This window comes from Pogoniulus pusillus, chromosome 4 (genome assembly GCF_015220805.1).
Source record: "Pogoniulus pusillus isolate bPogPus1 chromosome 4, bPogPus1.pri, whole genome shotgun sequence".
Taxonomy (NCBI): domain Eukaryota; kingdom Metazoa; phylum Chordata; class Aves; order Piciformes; family Lybiidae; genus Pogoniulus; species Pogoniulus pusillus.
In genome coordinates, this window is record NC_087267.1 from 1352386 (window position 1) to 1374772 (window position 22387).

At 46.4% G+C, this 22387-nt stretch overlaps 1 protein-coding gene across 1 annotated transcript in view; it reads right to left on the reverse strand.

Moving 5' to 3' along the window:
- PTPRQ (protein tyrosine phosphatase receptor type Q) overlaps window positions 1–22387 on the reverse strand; it is a 121323-nt gene that overhangs the window by 93746 nt on the left and 5190 nt on the right. Inside the window, exons 4-13 of the mRNA XM_064142862.1 lie at window positions 20438–20507; window positions 17181–17380; window positions 14970–15219; window positions 13180–13308; window positions 10716–10862; window positions 8868–9040; window positions 5400–5610; window positions 2380–2532; window positions 1289–1468; window positions 521–628 (exon numbers count right to left, since the gene is read on the reverse strand). Of these exons, the coding sequence (XP_063998932.1) occupies window positions 521–628; window positions 1289–1468; window positions 2380–2532; window positions 5400–5610; window positions 8868–9040; window positions 10716–10862; window positions 13180–13308; window positions 14970–15219; window positions 17181–17380; window positions 20438–20507 (1621 nt within the window). The remainder of the gene's footprint in view (window positions 1–520; window positions 629–1288; window positions 1469–2379; window positions 2533–5399; window positions 5611–8867; window positions 9041–10715; window positions 10863–13179; window positions 13309–14969; window positions 15220–17180; window positions 17381–20437; window positions 20508–22387) is intronic.

The following is a 22387-nucleotide window of genomic DNA, read 5'->3' on the forward strand; positions in this document are numbered from 1 at the left end:
TGCACTCACAGGCTTGCTGAGATGGGTAAGAACAAGAACATAAACATAGATAATAGAATTTTCTCCCTGTCTGTGGGGCTGCATGAACTTCTCTCTCTAACCTAACTTGCTGTCTGACTAATCCTTCTGCTTCCTAACGCCCCTGGCCGACTCTCCAAACTTACCATAAGGCAAATTCTGGGGTAAGGTAGAGGGGTGGGAAGAAGGTGGAAGGGTGGTTAGGAGCCCCTCCTGGGCACTCAGGTTTCTGGCAGGGCTGTTGTGTTTCTGTATTCCTTTTTAACTTGTCTGTTTCTGTATCTATTGTAAATACCTGCTTGTATCTTGTGCTAAGCTGTCAGTATAAAGCTTCATTCAATTTCTAGATGGACTGAGCCTAGTCTGGGTGATTTTCTTAAGTGTGGGGAGGGGGTAACATCCAAACCATCACAATTCCCCTCCATATATATGTGTCCATCCTTCTGCAGCAGCACAAACCTCACTACAGAAATCAAGCAATCACTGCAAATAACATATTTACCATCTTCAGGGGTCGTTATGAAAACATCATTCTCTTCAGACAAAGCACTTTCTCCAATTATGGTAGAGGCTGCCACTCTCATCTTGTAAGTTGTGTATTTTTTTAAACCTGAAGAGAGTGAATACAAAAATAATCTTGGTAAATACATCTTTCTCCTCATAGCTACTTATAAATCCATAAACACCATTACTGTTCTAGGAGCGTTTGATACACATTGCTTACCTATTTGTCACACTACTTAGACAGGGAGATCATAGAATCAACCAGGTTGGAAGAGACCTCCAAGATCAGCCAGTCCAACCTAGCACCCAGCCCTGGCCAGTCAACCAGACCATGGCACTAAGTGCTTCATCCAGGCTTTGCTTGAACATCTCCAATGATGGCAACTCCACCACCTCCCTGGGCAGCCCATTCCAATGCCAATTACTCTCTCTGCCAACAACTTCCTCCTAACATCCAGCCTAGACCTCCCCTGGCACAACTTGAGACTGTGTCCCCTTGTTCTATTGCTGCTTGCCTGGCAGAAGAGACCAACTCCACCTGGCTACAACCTCCCTTCAGGGAGTTGTAGACAGCAATCATAGAATGAAGCAGGTTGGAAGAGACCTCCAAGATCAGCCAGTCCAACCTAGCACCCAGCCCTGGCCAATCAACCAGACCATGGCACTAAGTGCCTCATGACATGAAGTTGGATGAAATAATTTTGCATAGTGTATTTGCAATTGTCTGGGGGTTCTGTTTGGGTTTTCAAATCAAACATCACTGTACCTGTCATCAGTAAGCTGGTATTTGAAGTTGTTGTGTGGAATGTTCTTTCTGTACCCAGTTCCATTGCATAAACAGTGTAGTGAATGATTCTCCCATTGGGATTTGCTGGAGGGTCCCAATACAGCAAAACAGAGGAGGAACTAACGTTCTTGTAAGATATATTCTGTACTGAGCTGGGGACTTCAACAAAAACAGAAAAAATAGAGTAGTTCATGAGTAAGTCACTAAAATACAATTGAAATGTTCTGAGAAAGCAGTAATTTCTGCTTAGACAATATCAGTGTTATAACCTTTGTGAAGTGTTAACTCTCTTGGGGGAGTGGTCTTGACCCTGGCCCAAGGTGGTCCTGAGCCCTCTCCAGGGGTGGATCTGAACACTACCAGGGGTGTTGGTTAGCTCACTCCCCCTTCCTGTCTAAGATCCCTATAAAAAGCAGAAGAACTTCCTGCTTCTCTCTCTCTTGTCCTGCCTCCCTACTTACCAGCATCACCATCCTGTTTCCTGGTGCTCTGTGTTTTACCATGTGGCCATAACCCACGAGGCAGACAAACCACTGCCATCAAATCTGGTTGTATTATCACAGAATCACAGAATCAAGCAGGTTGGAAGAGACCTCCAAGATCATCCAGTCCAACCTAGCACCCAGCCCTGGCCAATCAACCAGACCATGGCACTAAGTGCCTCATCCAGTCTTTTCTTGAACACCTCCAGGGATGTTGACTCCACCACCTCCCTGGGCAGCCCATTCCAATGCCAATCACTCTCTCTGCCAACAACTTCCTCCTAATATCCAGCCAGGACCTCCCCTGCCACAACTTGAGACTGTGTCCCCTTGCCTCCCCTACACTTTTTGTAACTTCCCTACCTCAAATACCTTTTATTTATTGTTAAAATGTTTTTCTTTTAACTTCCAAATCAAAGTGAGATTATTTATTTGGGTGTGCTTACCTTTTTCTCTTTCTACATCTAATTCCTCTTCTTTGGGAAAGAAGTGGGAAGAGGGAAAGGCATCCTATAAATAGTTATTGGTTCTATTAACTATATTTGAGTATCTGAGAAAACTTAAATTAGAGCTGAGACAACCTTTTACCTTGTTCAAGTGTCTTGACTGTAAGAACTGATGGTAGTCCTTCTCCAACAGCAGTGAAAGCCGACACACTGATTGTGTAGTCTGTGAAAGGTGCGAGGCCGTTTATAACATAAGACACTTCTTCAGCTGAAATGTCAATTGTGTACTGAGTTTCTGTGCAGAAATGGAAAGGCAGAGTTACTTACTCAGAAATTCCTTTCTTGGTTTTCTTTGACTTTTGCATTCTAAATTCACTTTGGCACAATGAGAGACCTGGAGCTGTTTGACTGCAAAAGAATATTTACAGAATCATAGAATCAGGCAGGTTGGAAGAGACCTCCAAGCTCAGCCAGCCCAACCTAGCACCCAGCCCTGGCCAATAAACCAGACCATGGCACTAAGTGCCTCATCCAGGCTTTGCTTCAACACCTCCAGGGACAGTGACTCCACCACCTCCCTGGGCAGCCCATTCCAATGCCAATCACTCTCTCTGACAACAACTTCCTAACAACATCCAGCCTAGACCTGCCCTGGCACAACTTGAGACTCTGTCCCCTTGTTCTGTTGCTGCTTGCCTGGCAGAAGAGCCCAACCCCACCTGGCTGCAGCCTCCCTTCAGGTAGTTGTAGACAGCAATGAGGTCAGCCCTGAGCCTCCTCTTCTGCAGGCTAAACAACCCCAGCTCCCTCAGCCTATGACATGTTCAAAGTATAAAGAAAAGTTTATACTCTGCCTCTTAAGTCATTCAAGGCCAGGCTATCATAGATCTATTTTCATGTGTCTAATAGAGAGAGTGGTCTTGGTGAAAGAATGAAGAGGCAAGAAATAAACCCATATGACTGGATGATCCTGGTAGTCCTTTCCAACCAGAGCAACTGACAGTGATTAGATGTGCTGAGGGATTTGGTTCTGTCAAGCACTTGTGAGTGTGAAACTAATGATTGGACTCAATGAGCTTGAAGGGCTTTTCCAATCTAAGAACTTCTGTGATTTTAGGTACTGAAAGCTATCTCCAAACACAAACCAAACAAAAGCATTTAAAAAATTGGGAAAAATCCTACAGAAAGTAGAAAAAATCATATAAGGCTTAGACTCTTTGGTGACTTCATAACCATGGCTCCTATGTTAATACAGCTTTCAGGGCTGGGGGGTTTGGGGCTTTTGTTGCTGTTGTTGTTTGGGGGGGGGGGGGGTTGGCCTTTTTTGTTTGCTTGATTTGAGTCTTTTTTTGGTGTGTGTCTGTTTTTAAATGAGAAAAATCAATTCAGTCTTTCTTGCCCCCCCTCTCCCCTCCCCCAAGTGGTGCTATAATAATTGTACTTGCAATGTGTCTCCTCATGGATTCCTTCACACTGATATTTTTAGCAGGAGAGCTGCAGTCAGCAGAATGAAGAAGTCAGATATGTCCACAAAGAGGTTTTGGTGTGCCAAAGTCACCTCATTCTCACTGTGCTAGTCAAAACCCCTAGTCATAAGGCAGCCATGATGCCACTGCAACATGGAACAGTGTGGGTGCTTCACAGATCTGAGTTTTGTGAGACCAGTATGAAAGGAAGGCATCTAAAACCCCCCAGACTCTACTGAAAGTTTGTCTGTCCAAAGCTTCAACTACTGTAACAACAGCTACCAAATAATACTCATATGCTAGTCTGTAACAGATGGAGTCTTCATAGGGTCACAGGATGTCAGGGGTTGGAAGGGACCCAAGGAGATCATCCAGTCCAACCCTCCTGCCAGAGCAGGACAATCCTATCTAACACAGATCACACAGGAACACATCCAGACAGGCCTGGAAAGGCTCCATAGAAGGAGACTCCACAGCCTCTCTGGGCAGCCTGTGCCAGTGCTCTGGGACCCTTACAGGAAAGAAGTTCTCCCTTGTGTTGAGGCAGAACCTCCTGTGCTGCAGCTTACACCCATTGCTCCTTGTCCTATCTCAGGGAGCAGTGAGCAGAGCCTGTCCCCCCTCTCCTGACAGCCCTCAGATACTGATAAACATTCATCAAATCCCCTCTAAGTCTTCTCTTCTCCAGACTGAGCAGCCCCAGGTCCCTCAGCCTCTCCCCATCAGCCATGCCCTCCAGTCCCCTCATCATCCTTGTAGCCCTCTGCTGGACCCTCTCCAGCAGATCCCTGTCCCTCTTCAACTGGGGAGCCCAAAACTGAACACAGTATTCAAGATGAGATTCAATTTTCAACACATGTATCTTTTAGCAACTCCCTACCTCAAACTGCACGAGGCTGTAAAAAGAAGATCCACATTTCAAACGTTCACAATTAAAACACTGTACATTTCCCTGTGCAACAAAGAAGATTCTCCAGGAGCAAAATAACACTGAAAGCATCATCTTAAAGTGGTGGACTACATTCTGGGTTTAGATCCTGGTGCATATGGAAGAATTCAGTGTCTTTAACCAAGCAAATAAAACACTGACCTTCTCCCCACCATTCACAACTCAGTGTGAAAATTCAGAGTGGTATTTTAAGTCCCTGTCTGTCAACTGAGCCCTGCTTAATGATTTATAAATATCCATAGTTGGGAAAGAAACACTGATCCATTGATAATACAGAACAAGTGTACACTCTAATGACATCACCATGTCGTGGGGTCATCTCCACCTGTTTGTCACCCATATAGCAAAGTTGTAACTTTTTGACCTATTTACCTTCACTGACATTTGAAAACCTATTAGTCAAAAGGCTTAGAGAACCAAGGTCTCTGCAGGGCTTGGAGATATGTTAATCCCTGACAATCACACCTGCTTTGGCAACTGTAATAACTGATTGTCTATGCAGCTTGGCTGATGGCTTTTGGGTGTTCCTTTCACTAAGAAGAAGGTCAGCTGGGTGACAAGGGGCTAGCTGCTGCCTGTGTGGCATTCCCATTTGCTTCAGAAGGTTATTTGGTAGTAAAAAAAGAGCCTCCAGCAAATGACCCATTCATAATCTGCTTGAACCATGTGCTAAAGATCGTATCTAGGACCCTGGTGGGGTCCTTCAGAACAAAGGAGAAGGTGGAAAAATATCCTAAAATAGCTTACCCAAAGCAGAATGCATTTTTGCACCTCCACTTACAGCAGGCAAATTCTCAGCAGTTACACTTGTAAATACTACTGGGAAAGTTGTCTGAAGGCTGGGAAACATTTCAGCTGAACCCTCATATAATTCACTGGCTGTTTCCACTGAATTCCAGATGGGAGAAGGTTTGATGTTTTCGTTTATCATGTATGGTTCCATGGAATCAATCTGATCCTAAGAGTTAGAAACATGAAATGGGTCATCATTAAATGATTTGCATTGATATAGAACAGAGAGAGAGTGTTTGCATATGTGAGCATATCTACATGCTATGTATGTTAAGGTTGGCATACAAATGCTACAGAATCATAGAATCAGGCAGGGTTGGAAGGGACCACAAGGAGCAGCCAGTTCCAGCCCCCCTGCCATGCCCAGGGACACCCTACCCTAGAGCAGGCTGCACACAGCCTCAGCCAGCCTGGCCTCAAACACCTCCAGCCATGGGGCCTCAACCACCTCCCTGGGCAACCCATTCCAGCCTCTCACCACTCTCATGCTCAAGAACTTCCTCCTCACCTCCAGCCTGAACCTACCCACCTCCAGCTTTGCTCCATTCCCCCCAGTCCTGTCACTCCCTTAGAGCCTGAAAAGTCCTTCCTCAGCTTTTTGTAGGCCCCCCTTCAGATACTGAAAGGCCACAATAAGGCCACCTGGGAGCCTCCTCTTCTCCAGGCTGAACAGCCCCAACTCTTATCTTGCATTACAACACCAATCAGCTTTGCAAAATGCAGTATTTCTCATTTGAAGCCCAGCTGCCAGGAGCTTTGATCCATTTTGTTTAAGCAAGCACCACATTCTTTTTTCTTTGAAATGCCTTAGAGTAACAGGTTGATTAGATCACTCAGAGGGGGGGAAACACAGGAAGGAGAGAGGCAAAATAGAGTATATATGTGGAGAAGTGAGAGTGAAAGGGAGGTAAGTGATATGGAAGTCCAAAGGACAGAAGGGGCAGAAGTCCTCCTGGATGTTAGGAGGAAGTTCTTGACAGAGAGAGTGACTGGCATTGGAATGGGCTGCCCAGGGAGGTGCTGGAGTTGCCGTGCCCAGAGGTGTTCAAGACAACACTGAATGAGGCACTTAGTGCCATGGTCTGGTTGACTGGCTAGGGCTGGGTGCTAGGTTGGACTGGATAAGCTTAGAGGTCTTTTCCAATTTGGTTGATTCTATGAGTCTAAGTCAAATGTTAGAAAGACAGGGTACAATATACAAGGGGAGAAAGAATTACAAAGAGAGGAAGAGGAAAATCAGAAGACAAAAGAGAGAGAGGCTAGAGTGTAGGTACAAAATGGTGTGCAAGCACCAGATCATTACGTCCCTTTGGAATCTGGCACCAAATCCAGAACTGTGGTGTCTCTAACTTTTTCTGCTGTCACCTGTGAACACTCCCCACTCACACACAGGGCCCACTCCAATGCCAGAAAGAGATGCTTTAAGAGTGGTGTAACTAATGCACAATAGCTCTCTCCCTATAGACTCTGGGTGCAGAGAGGGCAAAGCAGCTTTTTTACTGCTTTAACTAGGGGGAGATTGAGCACAGGCAGAGATGCAGAATCAGTCTCACCTAAGTACCAACATGTCTCATCTGTAGCAAGATTTCATAGGAATACAATAACCTGGGAGAAATAATTTTCCTAGAGGATCCTGCCTTGGCTGGGGTTGGATTTCATGGTCTCTAGAGGTCCCTCCAACCTCTGTGATTCTGTGCTTCTAAGGCTTTTCCAAACACGAGACAACATCTTGCTACTGCTACTAATTACTGAGTACTGTCAGCATTCTGGATCTGAGAGCTCTGCTCCTGTAAGCGTGGGGCAGTGGAGTTCTAAATAAAGTGACATTTATTATGATCTGTTTAGGTTTTTAATTGGAAAATTCCATTCAATAATCTATAACAAAGCAGCAATGACGCTAAGCTAAGAACTCAGAACTTAGGAAATCCCATAATTAAAGCATGTCTGTGCAGCCTATTTTCATTTTTCTCTGTCTGCACTATGATACAATCTTTAATTACACAGCAGTATACTTTAATTCTCCAAGGCTGCCTGCCTGGTTTAATGAGTGGATCCTTATCCTCATGGGTTGTTTTTTTTCCCCCCATATTCCTCATTTAATGTTTGGCTCCAGGGTTCTAATTAATGTTTATCATTGGGATGGTTTGGTGTTACCTGCCCCCTCCCACACTTAAGAAAAATCACCCAGACTAAACTCAGCCAGTTGGAAACTGAATGAAGCTTTATACTTAGAGCTTAGCACAAGATACAAGCAGGTAGTTACAATAGGTACAGCTACAGACAGAGATAGACAAGTTAAAAAGTAACACAGAAACACAACAGCCCTCCCAGAAACCTGAGTCCCCAGGAGGGGCTCCCAACCACCCTTCCACCTTCTCCCCACCCCTCTACTGTACCCCAGACTTTGCCTTACACTCAAGGTAGTTTGGAGGGTTGGCCAAGGGGGTTAGGAAGCAGAAGGATTAGTCAGGCAGCAAGTTAGGTTAGAGAGAGAAGTTCAAGCAGAAAGTCTAGGGGAATAAAGCTTCACAAGCAGAGCAATCAGTCAGCCTTTGGAATCTTCTACTAAACTTACTTCTTCATAGGACTCATACCCACATCTTCTATGAGGTTGCCTGAGTGGCCATGTACCAATCTAGGCACCTTGTGCTAGTTTGAGCCTAGCTGAGATATTTTGGTGAGAAGAACTGGATGCTGGGCTGTGAAAAGGAAACAATGGAGATGGCTGCTGCACTCATAGGCTTGCTGAGATGGATAAGAACAAGAACATAAATATAGATAAGGGAGTCTGTCTCTGGGCTTTTTGGGCTGCACTTCCCTCTCTAACCTGCCTGACTAATCCTTCTGCTTCCTAACCTCCCTGGTGTACGCTCCAAACTTACCTTAAACATAAGGCAAAGCCTGGGGTAAGGTAGAGGGGTGGGAAGGGTGGTTGGGAGCCCCTCCTGGGCACTCAGGTTTCCGTGAGGGCTGCTGTGTTTCTGTATTACTTTTTCACTTGTCTATTTCTGTATACAGCTGTAGATTTATTGTCAATACCTGCTTGTATCTTGTGCTAAGCTGTGAGTATAAAGCTTCATTCAATTTCCAACTGGCTGAGTCTAGTATGGGTGATTTTCTTAAGTGTGGGGGTGCAGGTAACACCCCAGTCATTGCACACCTAAAACTCTACTCATAGCTGTTAGGTCACTCACTCAAAGGCTAGAAAGGATAACATTATGGGCTATGGCTTCCTGCCCTTGGTAGCTAAGACAGTCTGGATCATTCTGCCAGAATTACTTCTTGCCTCCATGTTGTGGAACGTAAGTAAGGGGAGGAAGGTGGCTTTTAGAAGCATTGACAATTCATCTGCAGTGGAGAATTCTGTATCTATTAGATAAGACAGAGGTTAAGAAATGTGAATTAAAACCAAAATAGCCAAACCTTTCTTTTCCCCCGAAGAATTGTGTTTTCCAGAGTCACTTCTGTTTCCTGCACAAGCACTTTAACTCTGTACTGGGTAATTATTCCATTAGGTTGCTGTGGCTTTCTCCATGCGATTTTTATACGTGTGTCTTCCACTTCTGCTAGATGTAGATCTGATACAGCACCTGGCACTAAATAGTCAAGAGGAAACTTGATTTAATTGCAAGTCTGTGGTTGTCAAAAACTTTTTCAACAGTAAAATAGACATCTGATTGAGTTCCACATCCTTGGCTTTTAAGGTTACTTCACATGCTTAATTCAAATGTTTTTCCACTGGTGAACAAATCACAGTTCTAAAAGCAGGCACACATGTTTGTGACACAGATGACACATGCATGAATCTGGTCAGATCCTATGACCAGATTCCCTCTGATATGGGTCAAGAACTGGCTGGAGGGCCAGGCCCAGAGAGTGGTGCTGAATGGTGCCACAGCCAGTTGGCAGCTGGCACTAGTGGTGTGCCTCAGGGAGCAGTGCTGGGCACAGTCCTGTTCAATGTCTTTATTGATGATCTGGACCAGGGTATTGAGTCCAGCATCAGTAAATTTGCAGATGACACCAAGCTAGGAGCAGGTGTGGAGCTGTTGGAAGGTAGGAGAGCCCTGCAGAAGGACCTGGACAGGCTGCATGGGTGTGCAGAGGCCAACGGGATGAGATTGAACAAGGCCAAGTGCAGGGTTCTGCACTTTGGCCACAACAACCCCAAGCAGCACTACAGGCTGGGGCCAGAGTGGCTGAGAGCAGCCAGGCAGAGAGGGATGTGCGGGTGAAGGTAGAGAGGAGCTGAACATGAGCCAGCAGTGTACCCAAGTGGCCAAGAGAGCCAGTGGCATCCTGGGCTGGCTCAGGAGCAGTGTGGGCAGCAGGACGAGGGAGGTTATTCTGCCCCTGTGCTCAGCACTGCTCAGGCCACCCCTTGAGTGCTGTGTCCAGTTCTGGGCTCCTCAATCCAAGAGAGATGTTGAGGTACTGGAAGCTGTCCAGAGAAGGGCAACAAGGCTGGTGGAAGGGGCACTTAGTGCCATGGTCTGGTTGATTGGCCAGGGCTGGGTGCTGGGTTGGACTGGATGATCTTGGAAGTCTCTTCCAACCTGTTTGATTCTATCATTCAGGAGCAGAACCAACTGCTTGACTGCCTCAGTACAGGATCTTTACGTTGGGTCTGCCTCAGAGCTACGGTCTCTTGTAAAGGTGATTCCATTAGAGTCTGGGTGGGGCCTTGGATTTGCTGGGAATTGACAAAGGAGCAGTTTAAGAAGAACACCGTCCTGTTAAGAACACCGCCTCTGCTCCTCTTTCTTTTCCGCTTGCTGCCATCTAGTGGGTAAGGGGGAGGTTTGCAACTGAATTACGGTGTCCAAAAACTACTTTCTTTCAGGCAGGAATTACAGGTCTACCACAACCTCTGAAGGCTTCTGGTAGCAAGTAAATTTAGTGATAGTGTACATACAGGACAAAAAGAGATAGATCGACAAAATACATTTTACTTGATTTATTTCATTAGCTTTTTACCCCTGCCTTACAAAATGCTCACAACACACTCGTTGTCTGCAAACTTACTGATGCTGGACTCAATCCTCTGCTCCAGATGATCAGTAAATATATTGAACAGCAGAGGGCCCAGCACTGATCCCTGGGGCACACCACTGATGCCAGCTGTCAACTGGCTGTGACACCATTCACCACCACTCTCTGGGCCTGGCCCTCCAGCCAGTTCTTGACCCATATCAGAGTGAAAGTACTACAAAGGGTCTGAAAAGAAAACTGAAGCCAGTTACCACGTACCATTCCTGTATGCTTACTTACCATCTGGAGGAGTGAAAACTGTCAGGTTAGTCTTTGGCCCAACTCCAGCACTTGTCTCAGCACTGACATACACCTGATACCCTGTAAAAGGCATCAGGCTGCTAAACACAAACTTAGGATCCTTTGTACTGTTTTCCAGCATGTGACCTGGAATGAAAAATGAAGAGAACACAGCTCAGAAATACAATCAGTCTACAGCTACTTGCCAGGATGGTCATCAACTTCACTGGAAGTAATACTGGCTATGAAGAATGAAGAAGCCACCTCAAGAAAGCACAGGGTTTGAAAGGAAGAGATTTTCTTTGTTTATAAATTAATTTCAATTGCTTCTCCTGTGTGGCCTCATAAAAACCTGAGTCCCATATGTCCCATAACAAATGTAAGTTCATTAACTTCTTACTTCACTACAGGCACTTGCACACCTCTGCTACAAGGACAGGCTGAGGGAGCTGGGGGTGTTCAGCCTGGAGAAAGGAAGGCCCTGGAGAGATGTAACAGCAACCTTCCAGTACCTGAAAAGGGCCTACAAGAAGGCTGCAGAGGGACTGTTTACAAAGGCCTGCAGTGACAAGGTGAAAGGTGATGGCTTAAAATTAGAGGAGATTTAAGTTGGATGCTAAGAGGAAGTTCTTTACCATGAAGATAGTGGAACACTGGAACAGGTTGCCCAGGGAGGGGGCTGAGGACCCATCCCTGGACATACTCAAGGTGAGGCTTGACAGGGCTCTGAGCAACTTGATCTAATGAAGGATGTCCCTGCTGACTGCACAGAGGTTGGAGTGGAGTCAGTCTCACCTGTGTGCCCAGTAAGACCATGGAGCAGATCCTCCTGGAGGTACTACTGAGACAAGGGAATAGTGAAGAGGTGATTGGCTGCAGTCAGCATGGCTGCACCAAGGGCAAATCCTGCCTGGCAAACCTGGTGGCCTTCTATGAACAGGTCACAACATTCATAGAAGAGTGGCTGTCAATGGCTCCATGGCCAAGGGGAGGCCAGTGACAAGTGGAGTCCCTCAGGGATCAGTCCTGGGACCAGTCTTGTTCAACATCTTTGTGAGTGACAGAGGCACTGAGTGCAGCCTCAGCAAGTTTGCTGAGCACACCAAGCTGTGTGGTGCAGCAGCCAGGCTGGAGGACAGGATCCATCCCGAGGGACCTGGCCAGGCTGCAGAGGTGGGCACAAGCCAAGCTCAGGAGGTTCAACAAGACCAGGTGCAAGGTCCTGCATCTGGGTCGAGGCAATGCCAAGCACAAATGCAGGCTGGGCAGTGAGTGGCTGGAGAGCAGCCCTGAGGAGAGGGACTTGGGAGTGCTGCTGGAGGAGAAGCTCAACATGAGCCAGCAGTGTGCACTTGCAGCCCAGAAAGCCAAGCAGAGCCTGGGCTGCAGTAGGAGCAGTGTGGCCAGCAGGGCCAGGGAGGTGATTCTCCTCCTCTGCTCTGCTGAGACCCCACTTGGAGTCCTGCATCCAGTTCCGGAGCCCCCATTACAAGAGGGCTGTGGAGATGCTGGAGAGTGTCCAGAGCAGGGCCAGGAGGATGCTCAGAGGCTGCAGCAGCTCTGCTGTGAGCACAGCCTCAAAGAGTTGAGACTGTGCAGGCTGGAGAAGAGGAGGCTCTGAGATGACCTTCTGGTGGCCTTCCAGGATCTGAAGGGGGCTACAAAAAAGCTGGGGAGGGACTTTTCAGGCTATCAGGGAGTGCCAGGACTGGGGGGAATGGAGCAAAGCTGGAGATGGGTAGGTTCAGGCTGGAGGTGAGGAGGAAGTTGTTGAGCAGGAGAGTGGTGAGAGGCTGGACTGGGTTGCCCAGGGAGGTGGTTGAGGCCCCATGGCTGGAGGTGTTTCAGGCCAGTCTGGCTGAGGCTGTGTGCAGCCTGGTCTAGGGTAGGGTGTCCCTGCCCATGGCAGGGGGGTTGGAACGAGATGATCTTATTGGTCCCTTCCAACCCTGACTGACTCTCTGATTCTAGATGACCTTTGGAGGTCCCTTGCAACCCAGACCATTCCGTGACTCTCTGTCTGAGTTAGAAAACCACAACAAATCCATGACATACAGTTGATTGTATGGCATACAGGAACGAAAATCCTCCAGAAAGAGAAAGTGGTCAAGGTGAGATAAAGGATGATTTGGATACATAAGCACTATAATTCAGCTGCCAGCTTAGCCTGTCATCTCTCTGAAAGAGCGAGGAAAGTTGGGGACCCCCACTTTTATTTACAGTGTATTTAATTGTGTACTCTACCTAATGGAATTGAACTGTGAGCAGTGAATTTAATTGTGTACTATTCACAGGCTTTTCCCCTAAAAGTAGCCAAAAATCCAACAAAAAGTCTGACAGTAAAAGGGATTCCTGGCCCTGCTTTTAAATAGTCATTCTCAACTGGCAGGGACAATAAAAATATAAGTGGAAGGAAATAGCCACAAAGAAAGAAAAGCAAATAGAAACATCAGTTCCAACTTACCAGATGGTCCATACAGCTCAACTCTGTAACTAAACTTTCCTGTCACTATGGCTGGTGGCTCCCACATCGCTAAGAAAGACTTTGCTGTAATGTTGCTTGTGGCAAAATTTTGCGGTGGACCTTCTGGAACTTAAAGAGGGAAAGGGAAGGAAGGGGGGGAAGGAGGGGGAAGAGGGTTTGAACATAAAAGAATTCATATTGGGATTTTCAAGAACCAGACAAATTCATTTTGAATAGAAACATGAAATGTTCTCAAGGGAAGCCACACTAAAAGCACATCTCATTAAAATGGCTTGGGTTTGTATCATTTGGGTTTTAAGGCAATGCTCACAAAAGGTAAGAAGAAAGCTGCCAGTATGAAAATTATCTCTGACAGACAAAGGTAGCAGGCAAACTACCAAGTCCAGCAATGACTTCATCATGAATAAACTGCACAGAGAAAATGCTCTAATATCATAGAATCAACCAGGTTGGAAGAGACCTCCAAGCTCAGCCAGTCCAACCTAGCACCCAGCCCTGGCCAACCAACCAGACCATGGCACTAAGTGCCCCAGCCAGGCTTCTCTTCAACACCTCCAGGCACGGTGACTCCACCACCTCCTTGGGCAGCCCATTCCAATGCCAGTCACTCTCTCTGCCAACAACTTCCTCCTAACATCCAGCCTAGACTTTCCCTGGCACAGCTTGAGACAAAACAGTTAAATATGAGCAGTGCTGGGAGGGAATTAAATAGCTTTTCATCTGAAAAGTGCTATAAATGCTGAGTGAAAGGGGAATCCAGTAACACCAAACTGTGTCAGGCAGAAGAACAACATAGGGGCAAGACAGTCTCAATAATATTCCTCTAGAACACCTTCCTGGAATATCTCCATCATTACCTGATAAAACTCCTGCTCCTGAATAACCTTCACTTCCAATTCTAATTTTTCAGCCCATTGCAAGTAATCCAAAATCAACTTTCCTAATATTTAAAGTTCAGATTGAGTTTTCCTTACACTAATTTTCCTATGGAGGCAAATGAGCTTTAAGTCCTTTGCTATGTGGACAACACACACTTTTTGAATACTGTGTTCAACAATTTTTCTCTTCATCTCTTTGCTTCTCTTGGGGCTGGTCAGTCTGCAGCAGAGGAGGCTCCCAGGTGACCTTCTTGTGGCCTGCCAGGATCTGAAGGAGGCTACAAAAATGCTGGGGAGAGACTTTTCAGGCTATCAGAGAGTGGCAGGACTGGGGAGAATGGAGCACAACTGGAGATAGGCAGGTTCAGGCTGGATGTCAGGAGGAAGTTGTTGAGCATGAGAGTGGTGAGAGGCTGGAATGGGTTGCCCAGGGAGGTGATTGAGGCCCCATGGCTGGAGGTGTTTAATGCCAGGCTGGATGAAGCTCTGGCCAGCCTGCTCTAGGGTAGGGTATCTATGTGGAACTAGATGATCTTATTGGTCCCTTCCAACCCTGACTGACTCTATGATCTGCATTTTTACTTCTCCTTCCATTGTGCCATTACCTGTAGCTCTGGCATTTGTTCATCTTTTCAATAATATTTCATCTGTCCTGAGCATGCTTTGGTGCTTTTGCTGTTTAGTAATGACTGAGCTCCTAATCACTGTACTATACCAGATACATTAATCATTACATGCACTGTCGGGTAAAAGTAAGTAAGCACATAAATACAAGAGCGGGACAGAGATAAAAGGATTCAGATTATGTATTTTACAACCTATTTTACAAGTAATATTTTGAAGTTTTCATCTAACTCTGAGAACTTCATTTCCCTTTGAAGCAGTACATACCAGACTCTGGTGTTCGGACGATCGCACTGTCAATGTAGCCTGCTTCAGTAGCAACTGCAGAGACCTCAAAAAGATAGGTGGTATATGGCCTCAGGTGAGTTATGACAAAACTAATTGGTTGATTCCATACAGAGCTCATTTGACTTGATGCCTCTGTGGTCGGTGGAATTGCAGCCTGTGAAGGAATCGTGGACTTGCCAAAAGTTGTTGAAGGAGTGGTAGTGCTCCACAGAAATGATTCACTCTTATCCTGTAAAAACAAAACACAGAACATGACAAGCTGCATTTAGGACCTATGATTTTAAATACATAGGGTTTAACAACAAAACCAGGCAAGCAGATCAGCTCTGAAATAAAAGTAGTTCAAACTGGTTCCTTTTACACTTTGGTCTCTGAATTTGGGTCATCATTTAACACTTTTACATTGCTAATACATCCTGTTAGTGACAGTATCATAGTTTCCTGCCTTATCCATTTGTGACTGAAGAGAAGCAGCTCTCTAGGATTCATTTAATTCTTCCTAGATTCTACTTTCAGCAGTCTCTACCTTAAAAAAGAAGTCCCCCAGTGAAGCCCTCCTACATCACTTGTATGTTATACAAGTCTGTGTGCATACATATATAGCACAGCTATACCCATGTATCATGGCATGAAGGAGGTGATCTGCTGGAAAGCAGTCCTGTGGAGAGGGACTGCACTGGGGGTGCTGGTGGCTAACAAGTTAACCATGGCACAGCAATGTGTCCTTGTGGCCAAGAAGGCCAATGGGATCCTGGGGTGTATTAGGAAGAGTGTGTCCAGCAGAACAAGGGAGGTTCTCCTCCCCCTCTACTCTGCCCTGCTGAGACCTCATCTTGAATACTGGGTTCAGTTTTGGGCTCCCCAGTTGAAGAGGGACAGGGATCTGCTGGAGAGGGTCCAGTGGAGGCCTATGAGGATGATGAGGAGACTGGAGGGCACTGCCTGATGAGGAGAGGCTGAGGGACCTGGGGCTGCTTAGTCTGGAGAAGAGAAGACTGAGAGGGGATTTGATGAAAGTTTATCAGTATCTGAGGGCTGCCAGGAGGGGGGGGACAGGCTCTGCTCACTGCTCTCTGGGACAGGACAAGCAGCAATGGGTGTAAGCTGCAGCACAGGAGGTTCTGCCTCAACACAAAGGGGAACTTCTTTCCTGTAAGGGTCCCAGAGCACTGGCACAGGCTGCCCAGAGAGGTTGTGGAGTCTCCTTCTGTGGAGGAGCCTTTCAAGGCCTGTCTGGATGTGTTGCTGTGTGATCTGTGTTAGATAGGATTGCCCTGCTCTGGCAGGGGAGTTGGACTTGATCTCCTTGGGTCCCTTCCAACTCCTAACATACTGTGAGCCTGTGATCCTGTGAAGCCAAACAGTGGCTTCCTTATCCAGATCTCCAGGAAAACCACTGAAAACTGGCCAGAGAGTGCAGTAACTATGATTTACTAGGTGGCAGCCTCCCTTCCCAGAGCTGACTAAATCAGACTGATGCTGAAAACCTTCATAACGCCCAAGGGGAAAGAGAAGAGAGAAGGGGAAAGAGAGAAGGGGAAAGAGAGAAGAGAGAAGGGGAAAGAGAGAAGAGAGAAGGGGAAAGAGAGAAGAGAGAAGGGGAAAGAGAGAAGAGAGAAGGGGAAAGAGAGAAGAGAGGGAATGGGGGTGGGAGAGAAAAGGGGGAGAAAGGAGGAAAAGGGGGAAGGGGAGGGTGGAGAGGTTAGGTGACTTGACATTCAAGCAATCATGATGACACTGCTCAAAATAAAGCTTAAAAGCATTCTCTTACACACCAAAATAAACATTCCTATATCTCTCCACTGACCAAAGCCACACCACCAATCCTTACTTTCTCTACTTGAATGCTGCACAGTAAAAAACCCAAAACACTGAAAACTGAAAGCTTAAAAAAACCCCAACCAATAAATGAATTATCTATTTCATTGTTTTCTCTTAAAAATATCCCACCCTGACATTCTCTGAACAGTTTTATGTATCCAACCTTTTGAAGAAAAGTATTCCAGTTATACTATTTTGCACAGAAAGGTTTTTCTTTGATCACTGTATTCTGCTTTGGGCTCAGGTCTGTAAAGTCTATGAGATGGTTTTCCAAAAGCAAGCCTTCACATTTGGTATGTCTTAAGATCTAAACTGGGCTCTGGGGCTTGAGCCTATTTCTCATTTTAAAAAGGTTTATATAGCACTTACATTACACTCTGGTAACCTCCCAGACAGAAGATCCTCTACTTTCACCAAGACATCTTTCACTACAATTCCACTTCTTGCATGTTTCACACCAATCTTGAAGCTTGTTATCTTTCCATTTGGTTGCCGAGGAAGGAACCAGGTCAGATTTACAGCTGAATAATTTAAGGCTTCAACTGTGAGATCCACTACTTTACCTGGAGCTTGAAAACAAACCAAACAAAAGCAGTGAGACATACTTATCTTCCCAGCACTGAAAAAATAAACATCCAATCTACCTTCCAAGACCTGAGGCAAGTAAATAACAACCACTCACAAACCCATGTAAAGTAGCTGATATGCAAGCAGCTCTGTTCTGCTCTAGCTTAAGCGAGAAACAGATTCGTATCTGTCTCTCTGGTAACTGGTTGTGTCAAGCTAAAAACAATCCCCCAGAACCAACTCATCATAACTGTGCTGGAAGTAGCACTGCTGGCCCACTTAAGTTTGAGAGCACTGGGTGTTTGGTATCATGTTACCTGTGTCATTGTTTCAGCTGGATACAGGGTTTGGGTACCTTTATTCATGATCTGGACCAGGGGATTGAGTGCAGCATCAGTAAGTTTGCAGATGACACCAAGCTAGGAGCAGCTGTGGAGCTGTTGGAAGGTAGGAGAGCCCTGCAGAGGGACCTGGTCAGGCTGGATGGGTGGACAGAGGCCAGTGGGATGAGGTTGAACAAGGGCAAATACAGGGGTCTGCACTCTGGCCACAACAACCCCAAGCAGTGTTACAGGCTGGGGACAGAGTGGCTGAGAGCAGCCATGAAGAAAGGGACCTGGGGGTGTTGGTGGATAGTAGCTGAAGATGAGGCAGCAGTGTGCCCAGGTGGGCAGCAGAGCCAATGGCATCCTGGGCTGGCTCAGGAGCAGTGTGGGCAGCAGGACAAGGGAGGTTCTTCTGCCCCTGTGCTCAGCACTGCTCAGGCCACAGCTTGAGTGCTTTGTCCAGTTCTGGGCTCCTCAATACAAGAGAGATGTTGAGGTGCTGGAAGGTGTCAGAGAAGGGTGACCAAGCTGGTGGAAGGGACACTTAGTGCCATGGTCTGGTTGATTAGCTAGGGCTGGGTGCTAGGTTGGACTGGATGATCTTGGAGGTCTCTTCCAACCTGCTTGATTCTGTGATCTAATGTAAATGTTCACTCTTAGTGCAGAAATAGTGTTCTTTATATCAGTGATGGTTTCTGGAGCCTTTTATCAGAGCATCTGTATTAAACATGGCACAAAGCAATGCAGCATCTAAATGACCTTGTGCCCTGTGAACTAGAGCACCATGACTCTTAGTCCTGTCTACATGGCATAGGGAGCAGCAGTTCCTGCAATAGCTGCCCTTAGTGCTAAGGAGGAAAAGTGTTATCCACAATTACCTACCTTCCACAGCTCCTCAACCTATCTGAATTTTAGCTTTTTAGTTCTTATCTAGGTCCTGAGCTCATTAATGTTTATAAAGATGTAAAGGTGAGTGTCCAGAGGCTGGAGCCAGGCTCTGCTGGGTGATGCCTGGTGACAGGACAAGGGGCAATGGGTGGGAGTTGAGACACAGGAAGCTCCATGGAAGCAGGAGGAGGGATTTTTTCACTGTGAGGGTGATGGAACAGTGGAGCAGGCTGCCCAGGGGCATGTGGCAGCTCCATTTCTGGAGATATTCAAGACCTGCCTGGATGTGTTCCTGCGCGATATGGTACAGGAGATCCTGCTCTGGCATGGGGGTTGGACTGGACGAGCTCTTGTGGTCCCTTCCAGCCCCTGACATTCTGTGATTCTGTGAATCTTGCAGACCTTTCAACTCCTTCCTCCTCCTCCCAGACTACAGCATAGTAATTAATTACATCTTCTGGGCCATTTTCCTGCTTTAAACTGCACCTCCTTGGGATGACCAAGATGTTGAACTTTCTCCAACAATTAAAACAAGAGTTAGAAAAAAAAAGTTGAGAAGGTAGAAGTGTAACCAGGATTCCCAAGCAGAGAGGGACAGCCCCAGCTGGGGCAGCACAGGTTCTGTATTCCTCTGAGACCATTTCACTCTGGCATAACTGGCTGGTTATGCTTGGCCAGCTCTTCAGCCAAGTCACAACCACTCAGGAGCAGTAGAAAGCCTACAAAGACTAAATGAATACAGATGATGCAAATTCAGACTACAAGGCTATGCTTTTTTTAATCTTCAAATCAAATTTCCATTTCAGACCTGTGTTTTGTTTAGGTTGGGTTTAGAGTGGTTTTGTTGTTGTTGTTTGGTTTAGTGGTGGTGGTGGTGAGAATTAGGAAGGAAAAACCTCACAGAGTCACAGAATGTTAACCTCAGAAGACCATCTAGTCCAACCTCCCCTGTGAGAGCAGGACCACCTAGAGCAGGTCACACTGGAAAGAGTTTTGAATGTCTCCAGAGAAGACCTCACAACCTCTCTGGGCAGTTTGTTCCAGTGCTCTGTCATGCTCACAGTGAAAATGTTTTTCCTTATGCTCAAGTGGAACCCATGCCCCAGCTTGCACCCAGTGCCCCTTGTCCTATCATCGGACATCACTGAGCAGAGCCTGGCTTCATCCTCCTGAAACTGCCCTTCACACCTTTACAAACATGAGTAAAGTCACCCCTCAGTCTCCTCTTCTCCAAGCTAAAGAGCCCCAGCTCCATCGGGTTTTGTTCATAAAGGAGATTTTTCACTCCCTCCAGCATCTTTGTGGCTCTGCACTGGACTCTTTCAAGCAATTCCTGAGGGTCTTTTTTGAATTGAGGCTCCCAGAACTCAACACAAAATTGCAGAGGTGGCTTCACCAGGAGAATGTAGAGGGGAAGAAGTCCTCTTGATATGTTTTGTGCTGGGCTTCTTGGAGAAAACACCACTCCAGCACCAAGCAAAGGTGGCTGGACATAAGTAGCAAATGACAGCATTGATCTCGCAGCAAAGTGCCTTCTAGTACTGCTGCAGGATGTAACAGATGGGTTCACACAGTAGGTAGCTCTGCACACCTGTGACCTTGCTTTCTGGAAGCAGCCTACCTAGAATCTGATGCAGGAAAACCCTAAGTGCACACCCTAAATGCTGTTACTAGGTAATAAGACAAAAGACACCTTTTCCAATGAGTGACAGAACAAAAATGGAATTAGGACTTGGTTTTAAAGGCACCAGAATTTGTTCAAGTATGAAATGTGCCACAGACACTTCATTTCAACAAATTAGAGCAGCTTTGGTTTAAAAAGTAAGGCAACTTGGTTGAAATTACCACTTTCTGCAGTCTGAAAAAGAAAAGGATCACTGAACACTCCAACACCAGCACTGTTCTCAGCAGCAACCTACAGGGGGGGAAAAAGTGCCACATTAGAAAACCCAGAGGATATGGAGTTTCAGGGACAAGGATGCACACAGGTTGACTTTCTAGCTTTTGAGCTCTAAATATACAACTGAACATGCCTGTATTGCTGCATTGTTTGATTTATACTTAACATGTAAATGTGAAAAGAATAAAATGGAAAAATGATGGGAGTGTGTAAGAAATCAAACAGCATTTGTACATCCAAGCTGCAAAAGTGCTGTGTCCCTCTTGTATGCTAAACTCAACAGCAAGAATAGCATCAGTAACATAGAATCATTGAATCAGCCAGGGTTGGAAGGGACCACAAGGATCACAGGTTCACAGGATGTTAGGGGTTGGAAGGGACCCAAGGAGATCATCCAGTCCAACCCTCCTGCCAGAGCAGGACAATCCTATCTAACACAGATCACACAGGAACACATCCAGACAGGCCTGGAAAGGCTCCACAGAAGCAGACCTCACATCCTCTCTGGGCAGCCTGTGACAGTGCTCTGGGACCCTTGCAGGAAAGAAGTTCCCCCTCGTGTTGAGGTAGAACCTCCTGTGCTGCAATTTACACTCACTGCTCCTTGTTTTATCCCAGGGAGCAGCGAGCAGACCCTGTCCCTCCCTTCTTGGCCAGCCCTCAGATAACAGCCCCAGGTCCTTCAGCCTCTCCTCATCAGGCAGTGCCCTCCAGTCCCCTCATCATCCTCGTAGCCCTCCACTGACCCTCTCCAGCAGATCTCTGTCCCTCTTCAACTGGGGAGCCCAAAACTGAACCCAGTATTCAAGATGAGGTCTCAGCAGGGCAGAGTAGAGGGGGAGGAGAACCTCCCTTGTTCTGCTGGACACACTCCTCCTAATACACCCCAGGATCCCATTGGCCTTCTTGGCCACAAGGGCACATTGCTGTGCCATGGATGTTCTCCACCAGCACCCCCAGTGCAGTCCCTCTCCACAGGGCTGCTCTCCAGCAGTCACCTCTCAGCCTGTACTGCTGCAGTTTGTTATTCCTCCCCAGGTGCAGGACTCTGCACTTGTCCTTGTTGAACCTCCTCTGGTTGCTCTGTGCCCAGCTCTCACTCTGCCCAGGTCTCTCTGGATGGCAGCACAGCCTGCAGCTGTCTCAGCCAAGCCTCCCAGCTTGGTGTCATCAGCAAACCTGCTGAGCAGACTCTGTCTGTCTGTGCCCTCATCACTGTCATTAATAAAGATGTTGAACAGGACTGGACCCAGCAGTCCACCTCCCCTGGAGCGGGTCCAAACGCCAGCAGATGTTGTGGTTAGCTCAGTCCCACTTCCTGTCTAAGATCCATATAAAACCAGAGGAACTGCCTGTTTCTCTGTCTCTTGCCCTGCCTCCCTGCTTGCCAGCATCACCATTCTGTTTCCTGCTACCCTTTGTTTTACCACATGGCCATACCCCACGAGGCAGACAAACCTTTGCCATCAAATACAGTTGTATTTACCTATTTTGTACCTTGTTTTCCCTTCCCTATACCTTTTGTAACTTCCCTCCCTCAAATGCCTTGTATTTATTGTTAAGCTTTTTCTTCTTTAACTTCCAAATCAAAGTGAGACTATTTATTTGGATGTGCTTTACCTTTCTTCTCTCTACATCCAATTCCTTTTCTTTGGGAAAAAAGGGGGCAAGAGGGAAAGGCATCCTATAGATTGTTATTGATTCTATCAACTATATTTGAGTCTCTGGGAAATTTAAATTAGAACTGATACATACTGCCCCCAATTATTTAAGCTTAGAAAAATAACTCTTGATTGCATATTCTTCCAGAACTGACAGTGATAGGTCAAAATTCTCCATAGCCCACCAATGCTGATGAAATTATTACTTCTAACTGCTGTTTCTTTAACTTTTTT